Source organism: Sebastes fasciatus, chromosome 6, assembly GCF_043250625.1.
Source record: "Sebastes fasciatus isolate fSebFas1 chromosome 6, fSebFas1.pri, whole genome shotgun sequence".
Classification (NCBI taxonomy): Eukaryota; Metazoa; Chordata; class Actinopteri; order Perciformes; family Sebastidae; genus Sebastes; species Sebastes fasciatus.
In genome coordinates this window covers 3,764,166-3,781,003 of record NC_133800.1, presented here as the reverse complement: position 1 = coordinate 3,781,003, position 16,838 = coordinate 3,764,166, and the positions used below count along the sequence as shown (strand labels likewise).

At 38.9% G+C, this 16,838-nt stretch overlaps 1 protein-coding gene and 1 long non-coding RNA gene across 20 annotated transcripts in view; one reads left to right on the top strand and one right to left on the bottom strand.

Moving 5' to 3' along the window:
* The first annotated feature begins 1,395 nt into the window (after window positions 1-1,395).
* The window catches only part of susd1 (sushi domain containing 1), a 20,712-nt gene continuing 5,269 nt past the window's right edge, over window positions 1,396-16,838 (top strand). For 5 of the 19 annotated variants that reach the window (XR_012594218.1, XM_074637193.1, XM_074637188.1 and 2 more), the window contains exons 1-16: window positions 1,404-1,743; window positions 1,875-2,015; window positions 3,255-3,410; window positions 4,550-4,702; window positions 4,980-5,159; window positions 6,786-7,280; window positions 8,829-9,008; window positions 9,107-9,286; window positions 9,513-9,692; window positions 10,982-11,161; window positions 11,650-11,814; window positions 13,246-13,425; window positions 13,538-13,717; window positions 13,969-14,148; window positions 15,428-15,607; window positions 16,091-16,255. Coding sequence is in view for 18 of the 19 variants with exons in the window: in XM_074637193.1 (XP_074493294.1) it covers window positions 1,689-1,743; window positions 1,875-2,015; window positions 3,255-3,410; window positions 4,550-4,702; window positions 4,980-5,159; window positions 6,786-7,280; window positions 8,829-9,008; window positions 9,107-9,286; window positions 9,513-9,692; window positions 10,982-11,161; window positions 11,650-11,814; window positions 13,246-13,425; window positions 13,538-13,717; window positions 13,969-14,148; window positions 15,428-15,607; window positions 16,091-16,255 (2,950 nt within the window). In the remaining variant the exon portion in view is untranslated. Of the gene's footprint in view, window positions 1,744-1,874; window positions 2,030-3,254; window positions 3,411-4,549; window positions 4,703-4,979; window positions 5,160-6,785; window positions 7,281-8,828; window positions 9,009-9,106; window positions 9,287-9,512; window positions 9,693-10,981; window positions 11,162-11,649; window positions 11,815-13,245; window positions 13,426-13,537; window positions 13,718-13,968; window positions 14,149-15,427; window positions 15,608-16,090; window positions 16,256-16,838 lie in introns of those variants that run through there. The other 14 variants (XM_074637201.1, XM_074637199.1, XM_074637197.1 and 11 more) reach the window with 9 other exon arrangements.
* LOC141768816 (uncharacterized) overlaps window positions 4,559-16,838 on the bottom strand; it is a 20,148-nt gene continuing 7,868 nt past the window's right edge. Inside the window, exon 3 of the long non-coding RNA XR_012594220.1 lies at window positions 4,559-4,694. This is a non-coding gene — a long non-coding RNA (uncharacterized LOC141768816). The remainder of the gene's footprint in view (window positions 4,695-16,838) is intronic.

Sequence of the window (16,838 nt, the reverse complement as noted above, 5' to 3'; positions counted from 1 at the left end):
TGTGGCCTTCACCAGTATCATTGAGATATCACTATTACAGAGGATTAGTAGTTAGCATCCTGACTGTAAACATTACAAACTGGCATGGTTTGTGCACGGCCCAGGACAGGAGGGCTCTGCAGCAGGTGTTGAAAAAACCTTGCATCAGTGATATCGGTGAGGTGAGGTGCCTGCACAGAGCCCAAAGGATACTAAAAGACGATACCCAACCCAACAACAGCCTGTTCATCCTGCTGCCGCTTGGCGCCTTTTCCGTCAATTCTAACTCCAGAACCGTTTGCTATAAATGGTCAATATCCTGACGTAAGTGTTTCTGACTGAGCTAGTGGTTTTGCGGTTTCCTATTGAACAGGGTAATTAGCAAGAATAACAATAGACACCAAGTGACAAAGAAAATCCAGTAGAAAAGAAGTACACTACTGCCCAGCAGTTTCACTAGTGAGGGATTTCTCGAACTAAAGCCCCGTTTCCACCGCAGGAAGAACCTTTTGAGGAACTGGGTCCAGGGACCAGGATCTAAATTAAGTTCCAGGGACATTTTATGGGGACTTTTACCCCCTAAAAAGGCCCTTTTTTTTCAGCGTGTTTTGTAGATGAAACAGGCGGACACACTGAACTGCAGGCTGCAGAGTGTGTTTACTGCTGTGACCACCAGCACTGCGGTGGAAACGCAGACAACAGTGGGCTGAAGGAACCTTTTAGTTCCTTGAAAAGTAGTTTGGTGGAAACCCACCGAAATACCACAGCAATGAGTATTTAGCCCCAAAGCTGACAACAAGATTAAAAATATGGTCAATAACCTTAGCTTCTAGCTGACAAGTTGTATTTGCACTACATAATGTCCAGTTCTAGTCAGATTTGGGCCCACACAAGGACATACTGTTCAGGCAGTTTTGGTGAGGGACAGACTGGGGTTAATCAGTCCAGTCCAGCAGGCACTGGTGTGAAGCGGTAGCTTGTTGGTTTGAGTGACAGCGATACCCCACTGAGGACCATGCTGGGCTGAAAGATAGCAGCTCACCACACTTATCTCCCCCTCCCACAGCACGCCAACTGACACCCCCTCAGCACTTACCACAGTGGTACTACTGTGGCAGGTCGAGGAGGGATGTCGGTTCCACTGACTTCAAACACCAACATCAACATTTGTGGATTATAATAAAAAAAAAATTAATTGAGTCAAGTTTAATTGAATAAGGGTTCATTTAAATATATTGGACAAAGGGTAAGGGTGCACCATGATATCCATAAAATGTTTGGTCTACTTATATTTCATAAGTCATTACTATTAACTTGTACATTTTTGTACACATGTAGTAATGATGTGGTTAATGTGCCAACAGGTTCGTTACAGGCCAAATATAGCCGTTATCAGCCACCGCAGCATGAGTGTGCAGTTCACCAGAGTGAGTGCTGAGCGTATCAACACATGTGAAGTGTAACTGAATGTGTCAGGGACAGATGACAGATGAAGCCACAAAAAAACACAAGTTGCAAGAAGACCATTGAGAAAAGGAGCTATTTCCTCAGAGTGACCTCAGCTGACCCACTCACCACGTCCTCTCAATCCTGATTATCAAATCCGCTCATATCTCAGTCCACAAGATGGAAGTTAAAAAAAAATGAAACAAAGAAGATGGGGATGAGGACGTTGAGTGTCTGAGAGTCTCTTCACTTCACCAGAGAGGATGGACGAGAGACACAGAGCAATGTTGGTGTTTTTTTTGCTCTGTTTCATTGGAGGTGAGAATAGTGACAACTTTTTGTCTCCTATTGGTGATATATAATTAATTCTATTTGTAAAATCTTTCACTGGAGAAGGGGTGAAAACCTTCAGAGATACTGACTGATTGATGTTCTCTCTATCCCCTCAGATATGCCAGCAGAAGGCCACAGTCTGGACGTGTGTGCCACCTGCCACGCTAACGCCACATGTGACGACAAGTCAGACGGCTCTGGCAAAGTTTGTAACTGCAAGTACGGCTTTGTTGGAAACGGAAGAACTTTCTGTCAAGGTAGGAAAGAGCAGGTGATTTATACACTAAAGAAAATATACTTAATAATATTACTTTACATTTCTGCCACGTGATGCCCCTTACTGTTACACGCTGGTCCTTTAAAGGAGGCATTACTGTGTTCGCTATGTTAGTTTAGCTCTAAGCTGTTCATTAACACTAAACACAAAGTATAGCTGAGGTGATGGGAATGCCATTAGTTTAATATCTAATCATAAACAAAAATATTGGACAAATTAAAAATGTTAACCTTCAGTGGATCACTGAATTCAGTAGGATTCATCCTCTGGGGATCATGAATGTCTGGGTAATACTTTATAATAACCATCATTTATAAATGGTAAATTTATAGTTAATTAAACTTAGTTAATAGTTATTTTACTGTTAACAAACAATGGAATGATAATTAATAATGTTTAGTAATTATTAGTAATGCTATAATTTCTGTTATTTCAAGTTTATTGTTGCACACGTTATGACATTTTAAATACTACATATATAGTATCTGTTAATAATTCTATTTGAAAACCTTAAAGAAATTATTTGTAAAACATCTTTAAACATTAGATATTTGTAACACTTTGTTAATTATTAATAATTGGTTTGTAAACTGCCTATACACATTATTTGGATGGCTTTTATAAAGTTAAAACTGATGATTATAATACCTTGTTAAAAGAGTAATAAATACTTTGTAAAACATCTACTAACATTATTTAGATAGATAGTTTATATTTTGTTAATGGTTAGTAATTGGTTTGTGGTCCATCTGTCTATGTAATGTTTATAGATGTTTACAAACAACTTCTTAAAGGTTTGCAAATCATTTGGTTATCACTAAGAAATACTTAATATAGTATATACAATGTTATAATGTGTGCAACAATAAACTGCTAATAAATAGTTTACTAATGTAATCAGAATGTAATTGTTATCGTCTATCAGCTATGATACAATATATCATTTCTAAACTAATTATTTCATATTACACAAATAAAATAACGTAAATTATAGCAGTACTAATAATAAATAAACATTATTAATTACCATCTTGTTGTTTACTAAACTAAGTTTAATTAACTATCAATTTACTATTTATAAATGATGGTTATTATAAAGTGTTACTGAAACTAATAACATTAATGATTTCAACTCCTTCTCTTCAATATTTAAGTGCAATAAATTATATATAATTATTATATATTATATAATTATATAATAAATATTTTCTTCTTCCAGACAAAGATGAGTGTCAGATAGGAGACAGTAAGATCTGTGGGCCTCACACCACCTGCCACAACACATACGGCAGCTACTACTGTAAATGCCTGTCCGGCTACAGCCCGTCTAACAACATGGACGTCTTCATCCCAAATGATGGAACCCACTGCCAGGGTGAGTTTAAACTGGACCTGGCTCTTTCTTTCTTTTCTTTTTTACAGCGCTGGTAAAGGCATAACACAACAGAAAAGAGATATACAGTATAGTCTATTTCACAGTTGTACTTTTAAATGGATACATTTAAATACATAAAGCTATTAATGTATTCCAGCTGATAACTGGGTGATATTTGTGATATAAATCATTTTATATTTTATATATATATATTATATATTTTTATTAGATAGGCTATATAGAAAAATAGAATAATAACCTATAATAAAAACATCATTGTCAGTAAGGCAGTGATTTAAATTCATTGATACACATTTTTGGTCTTTTTTTTAATGATTAGATGAGTTGAGTCAGTAGCTTAATATTGTGCATCATCATTACAGTCTCCTATATTATTTATAACATATTTTCATTATAGTGTTCATAGCAGAGCCGATTGACAAAACTTCGATGAACTTTAAGGTATCTGAATGTCTCGACGGTAAAATACATAGAAAACACTTTAGACTTAAAGTGTTCAAATCTCACATTTTCCATGATAGAAGTTAGTTGTTGTCGCTCTCATCTGTCTGTTGTCTGGACCGTTTGAGGGCTTGTTTATGTTTAAATTATGATCTTGTAGAAATGATGCACCTGGAGACAAACCATAGCAACCATGGAATCATTGAAGGGCCATTTTGTTCACATCTGTTTTCACAGTCACATCTCACATCTGTAATCTCAAATTTTGTCAATCAGCCTGAGATCAAGTCCGAATCTAACTACAGATCTGACTGCGTCCTCAATCACAGCTCTACATAACATCAATTTAACTACAAACAAACAAACAAAAACTATCATCACTGACAGCATATTTGGATTGTTATTACAATATTTTAAGTCAAAACTCAGTTATCAAAACAATGTGCAAAGCTCCAGTCAAACTGAGGACTGTTAAAGTGCTGAACTTATTAGGCTGCGTACAAATTCAAAATTCCAATTCACCGATATATATATAACCAAAACTGTCCCACATAAGAGATTAAAGAATGTTGACTAACAATGACAAATGACAAGATAAATTTTTTCGACCTTTTCCTGTAAATCGAGTCTTACATTATCGTTTTATTTCACATGCTCATTTACCATTGGTTGCGCAGACGTTGATGAGTGCAGGATGACAGGGCTGTGTGGAGAGGGAGGTCAATGCAGGAATCTTGAGGGCACTGTTGACTGCAGCTGCCGGCTGGGATATCAAGTCTACAACGGAGCGGAGCCCTTCCACCCTTACGAGGACACAGCTTCCTGCAAAGGTAAAACTGCAATATTGGGATTTGGATAAGCATAGTGACAGTTATGTTTGTACATGTTGTTACTTTTCCAGCACGAATATTAATATACTAGAACCTACGTAGAATTACTGTACAGTTTAATCTAGTTCCTCCTTTTAGATATAATGTCATTACCCCTCAGTTTGGTGCTGGCTGGTATAATAGTGGTGTTGCCTGCTGAATGTGAAATCCATGAAGATGGTCAGTGGGCCAACAGCTGGATCTAAACTTGAGTTTTGTATGTTCTTGTCCCACTCAGTGGTTGACTGTGGCCAGCGTACCTCAGTGGACGACACAGTGCTGCTGTCAGTCACAGGGACCACATACGGCAGTGTGGCCATGTTTGTTTGTGATGAAGGCCTTGTGTGGAGGAGCGGAGACAACAGCTCTGTGTGTGGAGCTGATGGACTGTGGAGAGGAGCCGACATGGTCTGTGAAGGTAACAAAACACACAAACATAGTCTGCCTTTCTCCACAGCTCTATAGCATTATATACAGCTATTCACGGTCATTCAGCATCAGCTCATTGCAACTCTGTACTTTGCTTTCTCTGCTCTTCATTCATGATCTCGAACAGTGGTTCCCAACCTGGGGTCCAAACCCCCCTTAGGGGGGCGCCAAAGATCACGAGGGAAGTATTTGTCTGCTCTGAGGTTGTCAAAATCAGATTTGCACATGTATAACTAAATCATAATTACACACTTACTAGATAGTCCATAGAAAAGTCTGTATATGAAACAATTTAAAAAGATATCATTTTCTGCTACTTAAAAGGTCACATTCTATTTCAAGCTGATATTTGTGCACAGTAACAGATTAAGATCAGGCTACATTAATATTATTAGTATTATACTATCTTTAGAATTAGATTCCAGTGGTGGCTGCGTAGGATTGTTTCCGACTCGTGTGATCCAAACATTTCCACACTACAGAGCGTTTTAAAGTCCAAAAGTCAACATTCATTAAAAAAAGATATTTGGAATAATTTCCAAAATTCACAACATGTTTTTATTTAACGAAATATTCTGCTTCAATCCATATTTGTTGGCATTTAGCCTTAAAAACACTTCAAACATTTTCACATTTGATTCGTGTACATAGATTCATACATACACAACTTTCCCTTTTTCATCATGACGCACGACAACAACGTATATTTTGTGCGTTTTCCTACAAATGTCCAGCAACACGTGATGCACACAGTCTTTTCAAAATAAAACTACTTTGTTAGGTTTTTGGAAAAGATCGTCTTGGTTCGGCTTAGGCAACAAAGTACTTAGTTAAGAATGGAAATTCCATGACAAAAACGACTTAGCTTGCTTTAGGAAAAGATCGCGGTTTGGGTTAAAATAACTTTGGAAGTGCTGTAAGGTCGCCAGACTATCACAGGGCTGACACATAGAGACAGACAACCATTCACGCTCACAGTCACACCTACGGGACATTTAGAGTCAACAATGAACCTGCATGTCTTAAGACTGTGGGAGGAAACTGGAGTCCGTTCTGGGTTCTGTCCAGTTGCTTTAAATTAACTCCTCCACTTGTGTCATGTAAAACTAGAGGGTTCCTCTGCTTTAAGAAGACAAGGAGAGTACTCTTTTTTTAAATTATTATATTATGCGCTGAATTTATTACATTATTCAACTTTTGCTATAATGTAATAACTTTCTCATAATGTAATAACTTATTACATTGTGAACAAAACTGTTATTTTATTACACTTAAATGATTACGTTATGCACAGTTATTACTTAATGAGTTGCTACAACAGCCAGTATGATATGAACGTGATAGTTACAGCAAGCAAACCCTGTTTAATGCTCATATGGGCACCTGACCATTGTTTTAAGACTTGAAACATTCTGAACCTATCCTTCAAACCTTAAGTTAAGGGGATGATAATATAATGAATCTCCCACTGATGACAGTGCAACTTTTTTGTAGTGAGTTGCTAACCAGTTTCAGGAGCACAGGGATCATGAAACTGATCAACCGGACAGAGTTCCTGTGAGATTTCCCAGTGAATACGGTTTCATGCAGCATGTCACTGCTTTGGCCCTCACAGAGGTTGACTGTGGCTCTCCCCCTGCCCTCCCTCACTCTCTTATGCTGTGGAATAAGAGCTCAAGGATGGGCACCGAGGTGCTTTATCAGTGTAACTCTGGATATCATAATGTTGGAAAGGGCAATGTTTCCATCTGTACTCCTGCTGGACAGTGGGAGAAACCATCTGTGCTCTGTCAAGGTACACCGATATACAGTTTCTTCTTCTTTCTCTCTTTGCACTTTAACTTCCTGAGTCGAGTAAACCGAAAGGGAATTATTAATCTGAATCCAGGTGTTCATGTTACATGGTTGTGGTTCATGTTATTCCCTGTAGAGACCTTATGTGGAAGTCCTCCTATAATTGAATCCACTGAGCAGGTGTGGGACAGTAATTCAACCCCCGGCAGCACTGTGCTCTATGTTTGTAAAAAGGGCTTTTATAACAAAGGAGGACATAATGTCTCGATCTGTAATGAAGACGGTCAGTGGACCCCCACAACTCTGTTTTGTCGAGGTAATTCAAACTTACTGAAACACCTGAAATGGTTCTTTTCAAATATGAAATGGAAGGAAATTATTTCTAGCATTTTCTGTCATGACTTGTTGTGTATACCTAGGAACAAATACTTAACCCTTATGCATCACTAGGGACATTTTGGTATTTTTATTATTTTTTTCAATCATTTTGGTTGTGTTAATGCACATTGTATACATTTTGGCAAGGGTGTGAATTATTTTTTTTTTCAAGTTTTGAAGTTCAATCTCAGCTCCTATAATAAGTCTATAATAAACTGTGTAGCCAAAATACAGACACTCCGACTCTCATGGGCAAAAATGTTTGATCCCACGGCCAATGCATTGAAATCAATGTTGTTGCTAATCATTGACATATCCCAGAATGTGAAAAAAACCTTCCATTTTACACAGAAAATAATTTGAAAATAATAATAATATACATTTTTTTCATAACAGTGGTATTATGTAAACAAACTTGCATTTAAAGGGTTAAAATTAATTAATATTTGGTAGTTATGATCAGGACTGCTGTTTCTTACAGATTTAGAATTATATTAATATCAGGGCTGTCAATCGATTAAAATATTTAATTGCGATTAATCACTTGATTGTCCATAGTTAATCGCAATTAATCGCAAATTCATCGCACATTGTTTAGGGAGATTTGTCAAGTATATACTGTAATACTCTTATCAAAATGGGAGTGGGAAAATATGCTGCTTTATGCAAATGTATGTATATATTTATTATTGGAAATCATTTAACAACACAAAACAATGACGAATATTGTCCAGAAACCCTCACAGGTACTGCATTTAGCATAAAACAATATGCTCAAATCATAACATGGCAAACTGCAGCCCAAAAGGCAACAACAGCTGTCGGTGTGTCAGTGTGCTGACTTGACTATGACTTGTCCCAAACTGCATGTTATTATCATAAAGTGGGCATGTCTGTAAAGGGGAGACTCGTGGGTACCCATAGAACCCATTTTCATTCACATATCTGGAGGTCAGAGGTCAAGGAACACCTTTGAAAATGGCCATGCCAGTTTTTCCTCAACAAAATTTAGTGTAAGTTTGGCCTCCTTAACAACAAGCTAGTATGACATGGTTGGTACCGATGGATTCCTTAGGTTTTTCTAGTTTCATATGATGTTGATATCTTCACTCATTAAGTGCGTTAAACAAATTGGTGGTGTTAAAGCTAATGTGTGTTAACTCATTATTATAACGTTAACTTTGACAGCCCTAATGTTCACATATCCTGGCTTATTAGTCTGCGCATGGCAACACAGTCCTGACCTGAGAAGAGCTAATCAACATAATTGAAAATCATCTGTGTGACTGTAGCATGGAATAGGTGTGCAGGGCAGAGATCCCTACGTGAACATACAGTAACCACCACTTTTGTCAAATTGCTAAGAATTCATTGGAATAAAACTTGTATTTCATGCAGTCAAAATTTATTAGTTTTTTTTTTTTTTTTTTAAATACATTTTGTAAACTCTGTATAACCCCTCTGTGTGCATCATTTCCTGTCCCAGAGATATTATGTGGAGATCCTCCTATACTGCCTCACACCGGGCAAGTGTGGAATGGCAGCTCTACCGCTGGAAGCACACTGACTTACTACTGTAAAATAGGGTTTTATCACAATGAAGGAAGCAACATGTCATTGTGCACAATTAATGGTTACTGGACAAAACCAAACATCTCATGCAAAGGTAACAACCTAATTACGGTTGGCATTGTTTCCGATTGTTGTTGTCCAGAGTCAAATAATAACAGTTTTTCACTCAATGAAATATTTCCATCCTTGTAGAAGTTGACTGTGGTGAGCCCCCACCCATCCCTCATTCAGTCATACTGTGGGGTAACATCTCCACTGTGGGCTCTCAGGTTGTTTATCAGTGTAACTCTGGATATGGCCGTGTTGGAGAGGGAAATGTCTCAGTTTGTACTGCCAGTGGAGAATGGGATGGAGCCTCTCTGCTCTGTCAAGGTGAAAATTAAATTAGTCCACACAACAGCGTATTAGGTTACCTGCCTACCTAAAAGTAATAATGCAATCCTCTCAAATGTCGTGCATCATAATTTGCATGCTGTAATTGAACCGTATGAATGTTACTCTCATCAGTCAAGATGTGTGAATTGTATATATAAACTTGCCTCATTGATTTTAACATCTAAACATCTACAATGACTTGCTGTTTTTTTGTTTGTCGTAGAAATCAATTGTCAAGAGCCTGTTTTTAAACCTCATGCTAAAATGCTATGGGATGGCACATCACACATTGGCAGTGTGGTGCAATACCAATGTGAGGAAGGCTATTACACCGGGAGCCTGAGGAACTACTCAGTATGTGGAGAGAATGGACTGTGGGAGGATATTGATCTATGCTGTGAAGGTGCAATATTTGATGACAAATATATTGAGAAATTACTGTTTTAATTATTTCAGAATATTTGTAGCAATTTACACAAAATATTTAAAGGCCCAACGAGTAGGATTTGTCGGTTGCAGTTTGTAAACAACATTCAAAGTTAGCCCCTCCTCCTCGGCTTATCAAGGGGTTGAAAGCCAACCCCAGGTTCACTCTCGTTTTGAAATGAGCTTTGTCCGCTTGCTGCTTTACCTCGCTATATTTGTATTTTGTTTCGGCGCTGTTTCTGCCATTTTCGTAGCTTCCTCTCTAGGATGAGCGCTTATGATCAGGCAGGGTTGACGCCCAGAAACATATCGAACACAAAATGAAAAGAAAAGAGAAAATACAGGCAGAGGGCAGGATCTCTGCCGATACAGACACCACCGCACTCTTCTAGTGGGTCATAAAGGATTATTTGCATCAGTCTATACATTGTTTTTTTTAGGGAAAGTCCTACTCGTTGTGCCTTTAAAGCAATGGTTTGACATTTTGAGAAATACACTTATTTGCTTTCCTGCTGAGAGTTAGGTGAGCAGATCGATACCACTCTCATATCTCTCCGTTCAATATAAGGCTACAGCCAGCTGCCGATTAGCTTAGCTTAGCATAGAGAAAGGAAACTTTCCGTCATTAACAAAATCCACCTACCAGCACCTTAAAAGCGAATGAACACGTTATATCTTGTTTGTTTAATTCACACAAAAACAAAGTGTAAAAACTGACACATTGTGGTTTTACAGCAGGAGACGTGTTGGACTATTTCTTGGCCTGGGGTAGTGACTTCATCGAGTCTACGCTTGTTGCCTGGCAACCGCATGGTGACGGTCACTGCACTTGGGCTAAGAAATAGTACATTTGTTTCCTTTGGACAGGCCAGGCCATGCTAGCTGTTTCCTCCTGTTTCCAGCCTTTGTGCTAAGCTAAGCTAACTGGCTGCTAGCTGAAGCTTCATATTTACCGTAGAGCAAATAAGCAAATAAGTCTATTTCCCAAATTGTCAAACTCTTGCTTTAAAATATAAGTAACAGTATATTACTATGCTTTGTAAACAGTCAAGGTATGATAATGTAGTATGGTGCCAATTCTATACTTGCATATTCATATGAGGTATAAACATAGAATATATATAAAGAGAGTTTGCTACTTGTTCTCATTATGTACCATCGACAGCTGTCATGGAGCATTTGACTGTGCTATGTGTGTTTTTCTTTGTGACATATTGCATGCCTGTTAATAGCACACAGTCTGTGCTAATTCATGTCTGTGTGCAGAAGTAAGCTGTGGGCCCCCACTAACCCTCCCCCACACTAACCTCCGGTGGGATGGCACCAGTAGACCAGGCAGTGTGGTGCTGTACGAGTGCACGGAGGGATTTTACCAGGAGAGGGAAACTAATATTTCGACATGTCTACTATCAGGACAGTGGGGGGAAGTGTCTGTAAAGTGCAAAGGTACAGTGATAATCTCTATACATGGACATGCTCCTATTACACTGTGGAAGATTCACTATTTGTGCTTTTTTTTTTTTTTCTTTTAACATGTCATTGATATATTTTTATTGATGCTTTGATTTGAAGTGAATGCTCAGGATTATATTCAGTTGTGGTTAGAGGCTCCCTTGTATATTCCTGTTTGGGCTCTATGTTCTGTGCTTGTTGCAGATTTTGAGGTAAATTGGTGAGAAATTATATTTTGTAATTTTCACATAGTCCCGAGACACGCTGGTAATTTACATCATTCTGTGATCAATCTGCTGCTGCCTGAATGTTGAGGAACAACATGTGACTTATTTGACTTCACTCAGCAATGGCTTTTACCACCTGATGACTCGGAACACAAACACATAATGTGTGGAATATACTGTATTATAATCATGCTAATAAGGACCTGCAATACTTGCAATCAATGAGCTAACCGATCAGTGTCATTGTTTTCTTAGCCAAATGTGGCCCGGTTCCCTTCCTCGCCAACTCAGAGGTGATGTGGCATAACAGGAGCATGGTGATCCACCGCTGTGTGGATGGATATCACAGCTGGAGGGGCAGCAACGTCTCTGTGTGTGGCAGCTCTGGGGTGTGGCAGACAGCTACACTGAGATGCATAGGTGAGTAACAACATAACCCCACTAGGAACATCTGTAAATTGCAATGTTCATTAGGCCTCATGAAATAATAGCATGGGTATGATGCGTGTATGATGTTACTGAAGATTGTGTGTACCTTCACTCTCTTTATATCTCTTACAGAAATAAAGCCACCTGTCAGTCACCTAGTTGTCCTCAATTTAATTATTTCAGAATATTTGTAGCATTAGCACAAAATATTTAAAGGCACAATGAGTAGGATTTTGTCAGTTGCAGTTTGTAAACAACATTCAAAGTTAGCCCCTCTTCCTCGGCTTATCAAGGGGTTGAAAGACAACCCCAGATTCACTCTCATTTTGTTTTCACAACAGTTGTATTATGCAATCAAACTGGCATTTAAAGGGTTAAAATTAATGAATATTTGGTAGTTATGATCAGGACTGCTGTTTGTTAAAGATTTACAATTATATTAATATTAGGGCTGTCAATCGATTAAAATATTTAATCGAGATTAATCGCATGATTGTCCATAGTTAATCGCAATTCATCGCAAATTCATCGCACATTGTTTAGGGAGATTTGTTAAGTATTTAATACTCTTATTAACATGGTAGTGGGCAAATATGCTGATTTATGCAAATTATATGTATATATTTATTATTGGAAATCATTTAACAACACAAAACAATGACGAATATTGCCCAGAAACCCTCACAGGTACTGCATTTAGCATAAAACAATATGCTCAAATCATAACATGGCAAACTGCAGCCCAACAGGCGACAACAGCTGTCGGTGTGTCAGTGTGCTGACTTGACTATGACTTGCCCCAAAATTGCATGTTATTATCATGAAGTGGGCATGTCTGTAAAGGGGAGACTCGTGGGTACCCATAGAACCCATTTACATTCACATATCTGGAGGTCAGAGGTCAAGGGACCCCATTGAAAATGGCCATGCCAGTTATTCCTCAACAAAATGTAGCGTAAGTTTGGCCTCCTTAACAACAAGCTAGTATGACATGGTTGGTACCGATGGATTCCTTCGGTTTTTCTAGTTTCATATGATGTTGATATCTTCACTCATTAAGTGCGTTAAACAAATTGGTGGCGTTAAAGCTAATGTGTGTTAACTCATTATTATAACGTTAACTTTGACAGCCCTAATGTTCACATATCCTGGCTAATTAGTCTGCGCATGGCAACACAGTCCTGACCTGAGAAGAGCTAATCAACATAACTGAAAATCCTCTGTGTGACTGTAGCATGGAATAGGTGTGCAGGGCAGAGATCCCTACGTGAACATACAGTAACCACCACTTTTGTCAAATTGCTAAGAATTCATTGGAATAAAACTTGTATTTCATGCAGTCAAAATGTATTAGTTGTTGTTTTTTTAATACATTTTGTAAACTCTGTATAACCCCTCTGTGTGCATCATTTCCTGTCCCAGAGATATTATGTGGAGATCCTCCTATACTGCCTCACACCGGGCAAGTGTGGAATGGCAGCTCCACCGCTGGAAGCACACTGACTTACTACTGTAAAATAGGGTTTTATCACAATGAAGGAAACAACATGTCATTGTGCACAATTAATGGTTACTGGACAAAACCAAACATCTCATGCAAAGGTAACAACTTATTAAAATGTTGTTCATGCCGCGGTTGGCATTGTTTCCGATTGTTGTTGTCCAGTCAAATAATAAGTGTTTTTCACTCAATGAAGTATTTCCATCCTTGTAGAAGTTGACTGTGGTGAGCCCCCACCCATCCCTCATTCAGTCATGCTTTGGGGTAACATCTCCACTGTGGGCTCTCAGGTTGTTTATCAGTGTAACTCTGGATATGGCCGTGTTGGAGAGGGAAATGTCTCAGTTTGTACTGCCAGTGGAGAATGGGATGGAGCCTCTCTGCTCTGTCAAGGTGATAATGACATTAGTCCACACAACAGCGTATTAGGTTACCTGCCTACCTAAAAGTAATAATGCAATCCTCTCAAATGTCGTACATAATAATTTGCGTGCTGTAACTGAACCGTATGAATGTTACTCTCATCAGTCAACTGCCATTTACAACCATTTATTCAACATTGTGAATTGTATATATAAACTTGTCTCATTGATTTTAACATCTAAACATCTACAATGACTTGCTGTTTTTTTTGTTTGTCGTAGAAATCAATTGTCAAGAGCCTGTTTTTAAACCTCATGCTAAAATGCTATGGGATGGCACATCACACATTGGCAGTGTGGTGCATTACCAATGTGAGGAAGGCTATTACACTGGGAGCCTGAGGAACTACTCAGTATGTGGAGAGAATGGACTGTGGGAGGATATTGATCTATGCTGTGAAGGTGCAATATTTGATGACAAATATATTGAGAAATTACTGTTTTAATTATTTCAGAATATTTGTAGCAATTTGCACAAAATATTTAAAGGCCCAACGAGTAGGATTTGTCGGTTGCAGTTTGTAAACAACATTCAAAGTTAGCCCCTCTTCCTCGGCTTATCAAGGGGTTGAAAGCCTAACCCCAGGTTCACTCTCGTTTTGAAATGAGCTTTGTCCGCTTGCTGCTTTACCTCGCCATATTTGCATTTTTTTTCGGCGCTGTGTCTGCCATTTTTGTAGCTTCCTCTAGGATGAGCGCTTATGATCAGGCAGGGTTGACGCCCCCAGAAACATATCGAACACAAAATGAAAAGAAAAGAGAAAATACAGGTAGAGGGCAGGATCTCTGCAGATACAGACACCACCACACTCTTCTAGTGGGTCATAAAGGATTATTTGCATCAGTCTATACATTGTTTTTTTTAGGGAAAGTCCTACTCGTTGTGCCTTTAAAGCAATGGTTTGACATTTTGAGAAATACACTTATTTGCTTTCTTACTGAGAGTTAGGTGAGCAGATCGATACCACTCTCATATCTCTCCGTTCAATATAAGGCTACAGCCAGCTGCCGATTAGCTTAGCTTAGCATAGAGAAAGGAAACTTTCCGTCCACCTAGCAGCACCTTAAAAGCGAATGAACACGTTATGTCTTGTTTGTTTAATCCATACAAAAAACAAAGTGTAAAAACTGACACATTGTGGTTTTACAGCAGGAGACGTGTTGGACTATTTCTTGGCCTGGGGTAGTGACTGCCTCGAGTCTACGCTGGTTGCCTGGCAACCGCATGGTGACGGTCACTGCACTTGGGCTAAGAAATAGTACATTTGTTTCCTTTGGACAGGCCAGGCCATGCTAGCTGTTTCCTCCTGTTTCCAGCCTTTGTGCTAAGCTAAGCTAACTGGCTGCTAGCTGAAGCTTCATATTTACCATAGAGCAAATAAGCAAATAAGCCTATTTCCCAAATTGTCAAACTCTTGCTTTAAAATATAAGTAACAGTATATTACTATGCTTTGTAAACAGTCACGGTATGATAATGTAGTATGGTGCCAATTCTATACTTGCATATTCATATGAGGTATAAACATAGAATATATATAAAGAGAGTTTGCTACTTGTTCTCATTATGTACCATCGACAGCTGTCATGGAGCATTTGACTGTGCTATGTGTGTTTTTCTTTGTCATGTATTGCATGCCTGTTAATAGCACACAGTTTGTGCTAATTCATGTCTGTGTGCAGAAGTAAGCTGTGGGCCCCCACTAACCCTCCCCCACACTAACCTCCGGTGGGATGGCACCAGTAGACCGGGCAGTGTGGTGCTGTACGAGTGCACGGAGGGATTTTACCAGGAGAGGGAAACTAATATTTCGACATGTCTACTATCAGGACAGTGGGGGGAAGTGTCTGTAAAGTGCAAAGGTACAGTGATAATCTCTATACATGGACATGCTCCTATTACACTGTGGAAGATTCACTATTTGTGATTTTTTTTTCTTTTAACATGTCATTGATATATTTTTGTTGATGCTTTGATTTGAAGTGAATGCTCAGGTTTATATTCAGTTGTGGTTATAGAGGCTCACTTGTATATTCCTGTTTGGGCTCTATGTTCTGTGCTTGTTGCAGATTTTGAGGTAAATTGGTGAATTATAATATTTTGTAACTTTCACAGTCCCGAGATATGATGGTAATTTACATCATTCTGTGATCAATCTGCTGCTGCCTGAATGTTGAGGAACAACATGTGATTTACTTGACTTCACTCAGCAATGGCTTTTACCACCTGATGACTCGGAACACAAACACATAATGTGTGGAATATACTGTATTATAATCATGCTAATAAGGACCTGCAATACTTGCAATCAATGAGCTAACCGATCAGTGTCATTGTTTTCTTAGCCAAATGTGGCCCGGTTCCCTTCCTCGCCAACTCAGAGGTGATGTGGCATAACAGGAGCATGGTGATCCACCGCTGTGTGGATGGATATCACAGCTGGAGGGGCAGCAACGTCTCTGTGTGTGGCAGCTCTGGGGTGTGGCAGACAGCTACACTGAGATGCATAGGTGAGTAACAACATAACCCCACTAGGAACATCTGTAAATTGCAATGTTCATTAGGCCTCATGAAATAATAGCATCTGGATGGGTATGATGCGTGTATGATGTTACTGAAGATGTGTGTACCATCACTCTCTTTATATATCTTACAGAAATAAAGCCACCTGTCAGTCACCTAGTTGTCCTCAATTTAATTATTGAGCAGATCGATACCACTCTCATATCTGTCCGTTCAATATAAGGTTACAGCCAGCTGCCGATTAGCTTAGCTTAGCATAAAGAAAGGAAACTTTCCGTCCAACAGTAATAAAATCCACCTACCAGCACATTAAAAGCGAATGAACACGTTATGTCTTGTTTGTTTAATCCATACAAAAAACAAAGTGTAAAAACTGACACATTGTGGTTTTACAGCAGGAGACGTGTTGGACTATTTCTTGGCCTGGGGTAGTGACTGCCTCGAGTCTACGCTGGTTGCCTGGCAACCGCATGGTGACGGTCACTGCACTTGGGCTAAGAAATAGTACATTTGTTTCCTTTGGACAGGCCAGGCCATGCTAGCTGTTTCCTCCTGTTTCCAGCCTTTGTG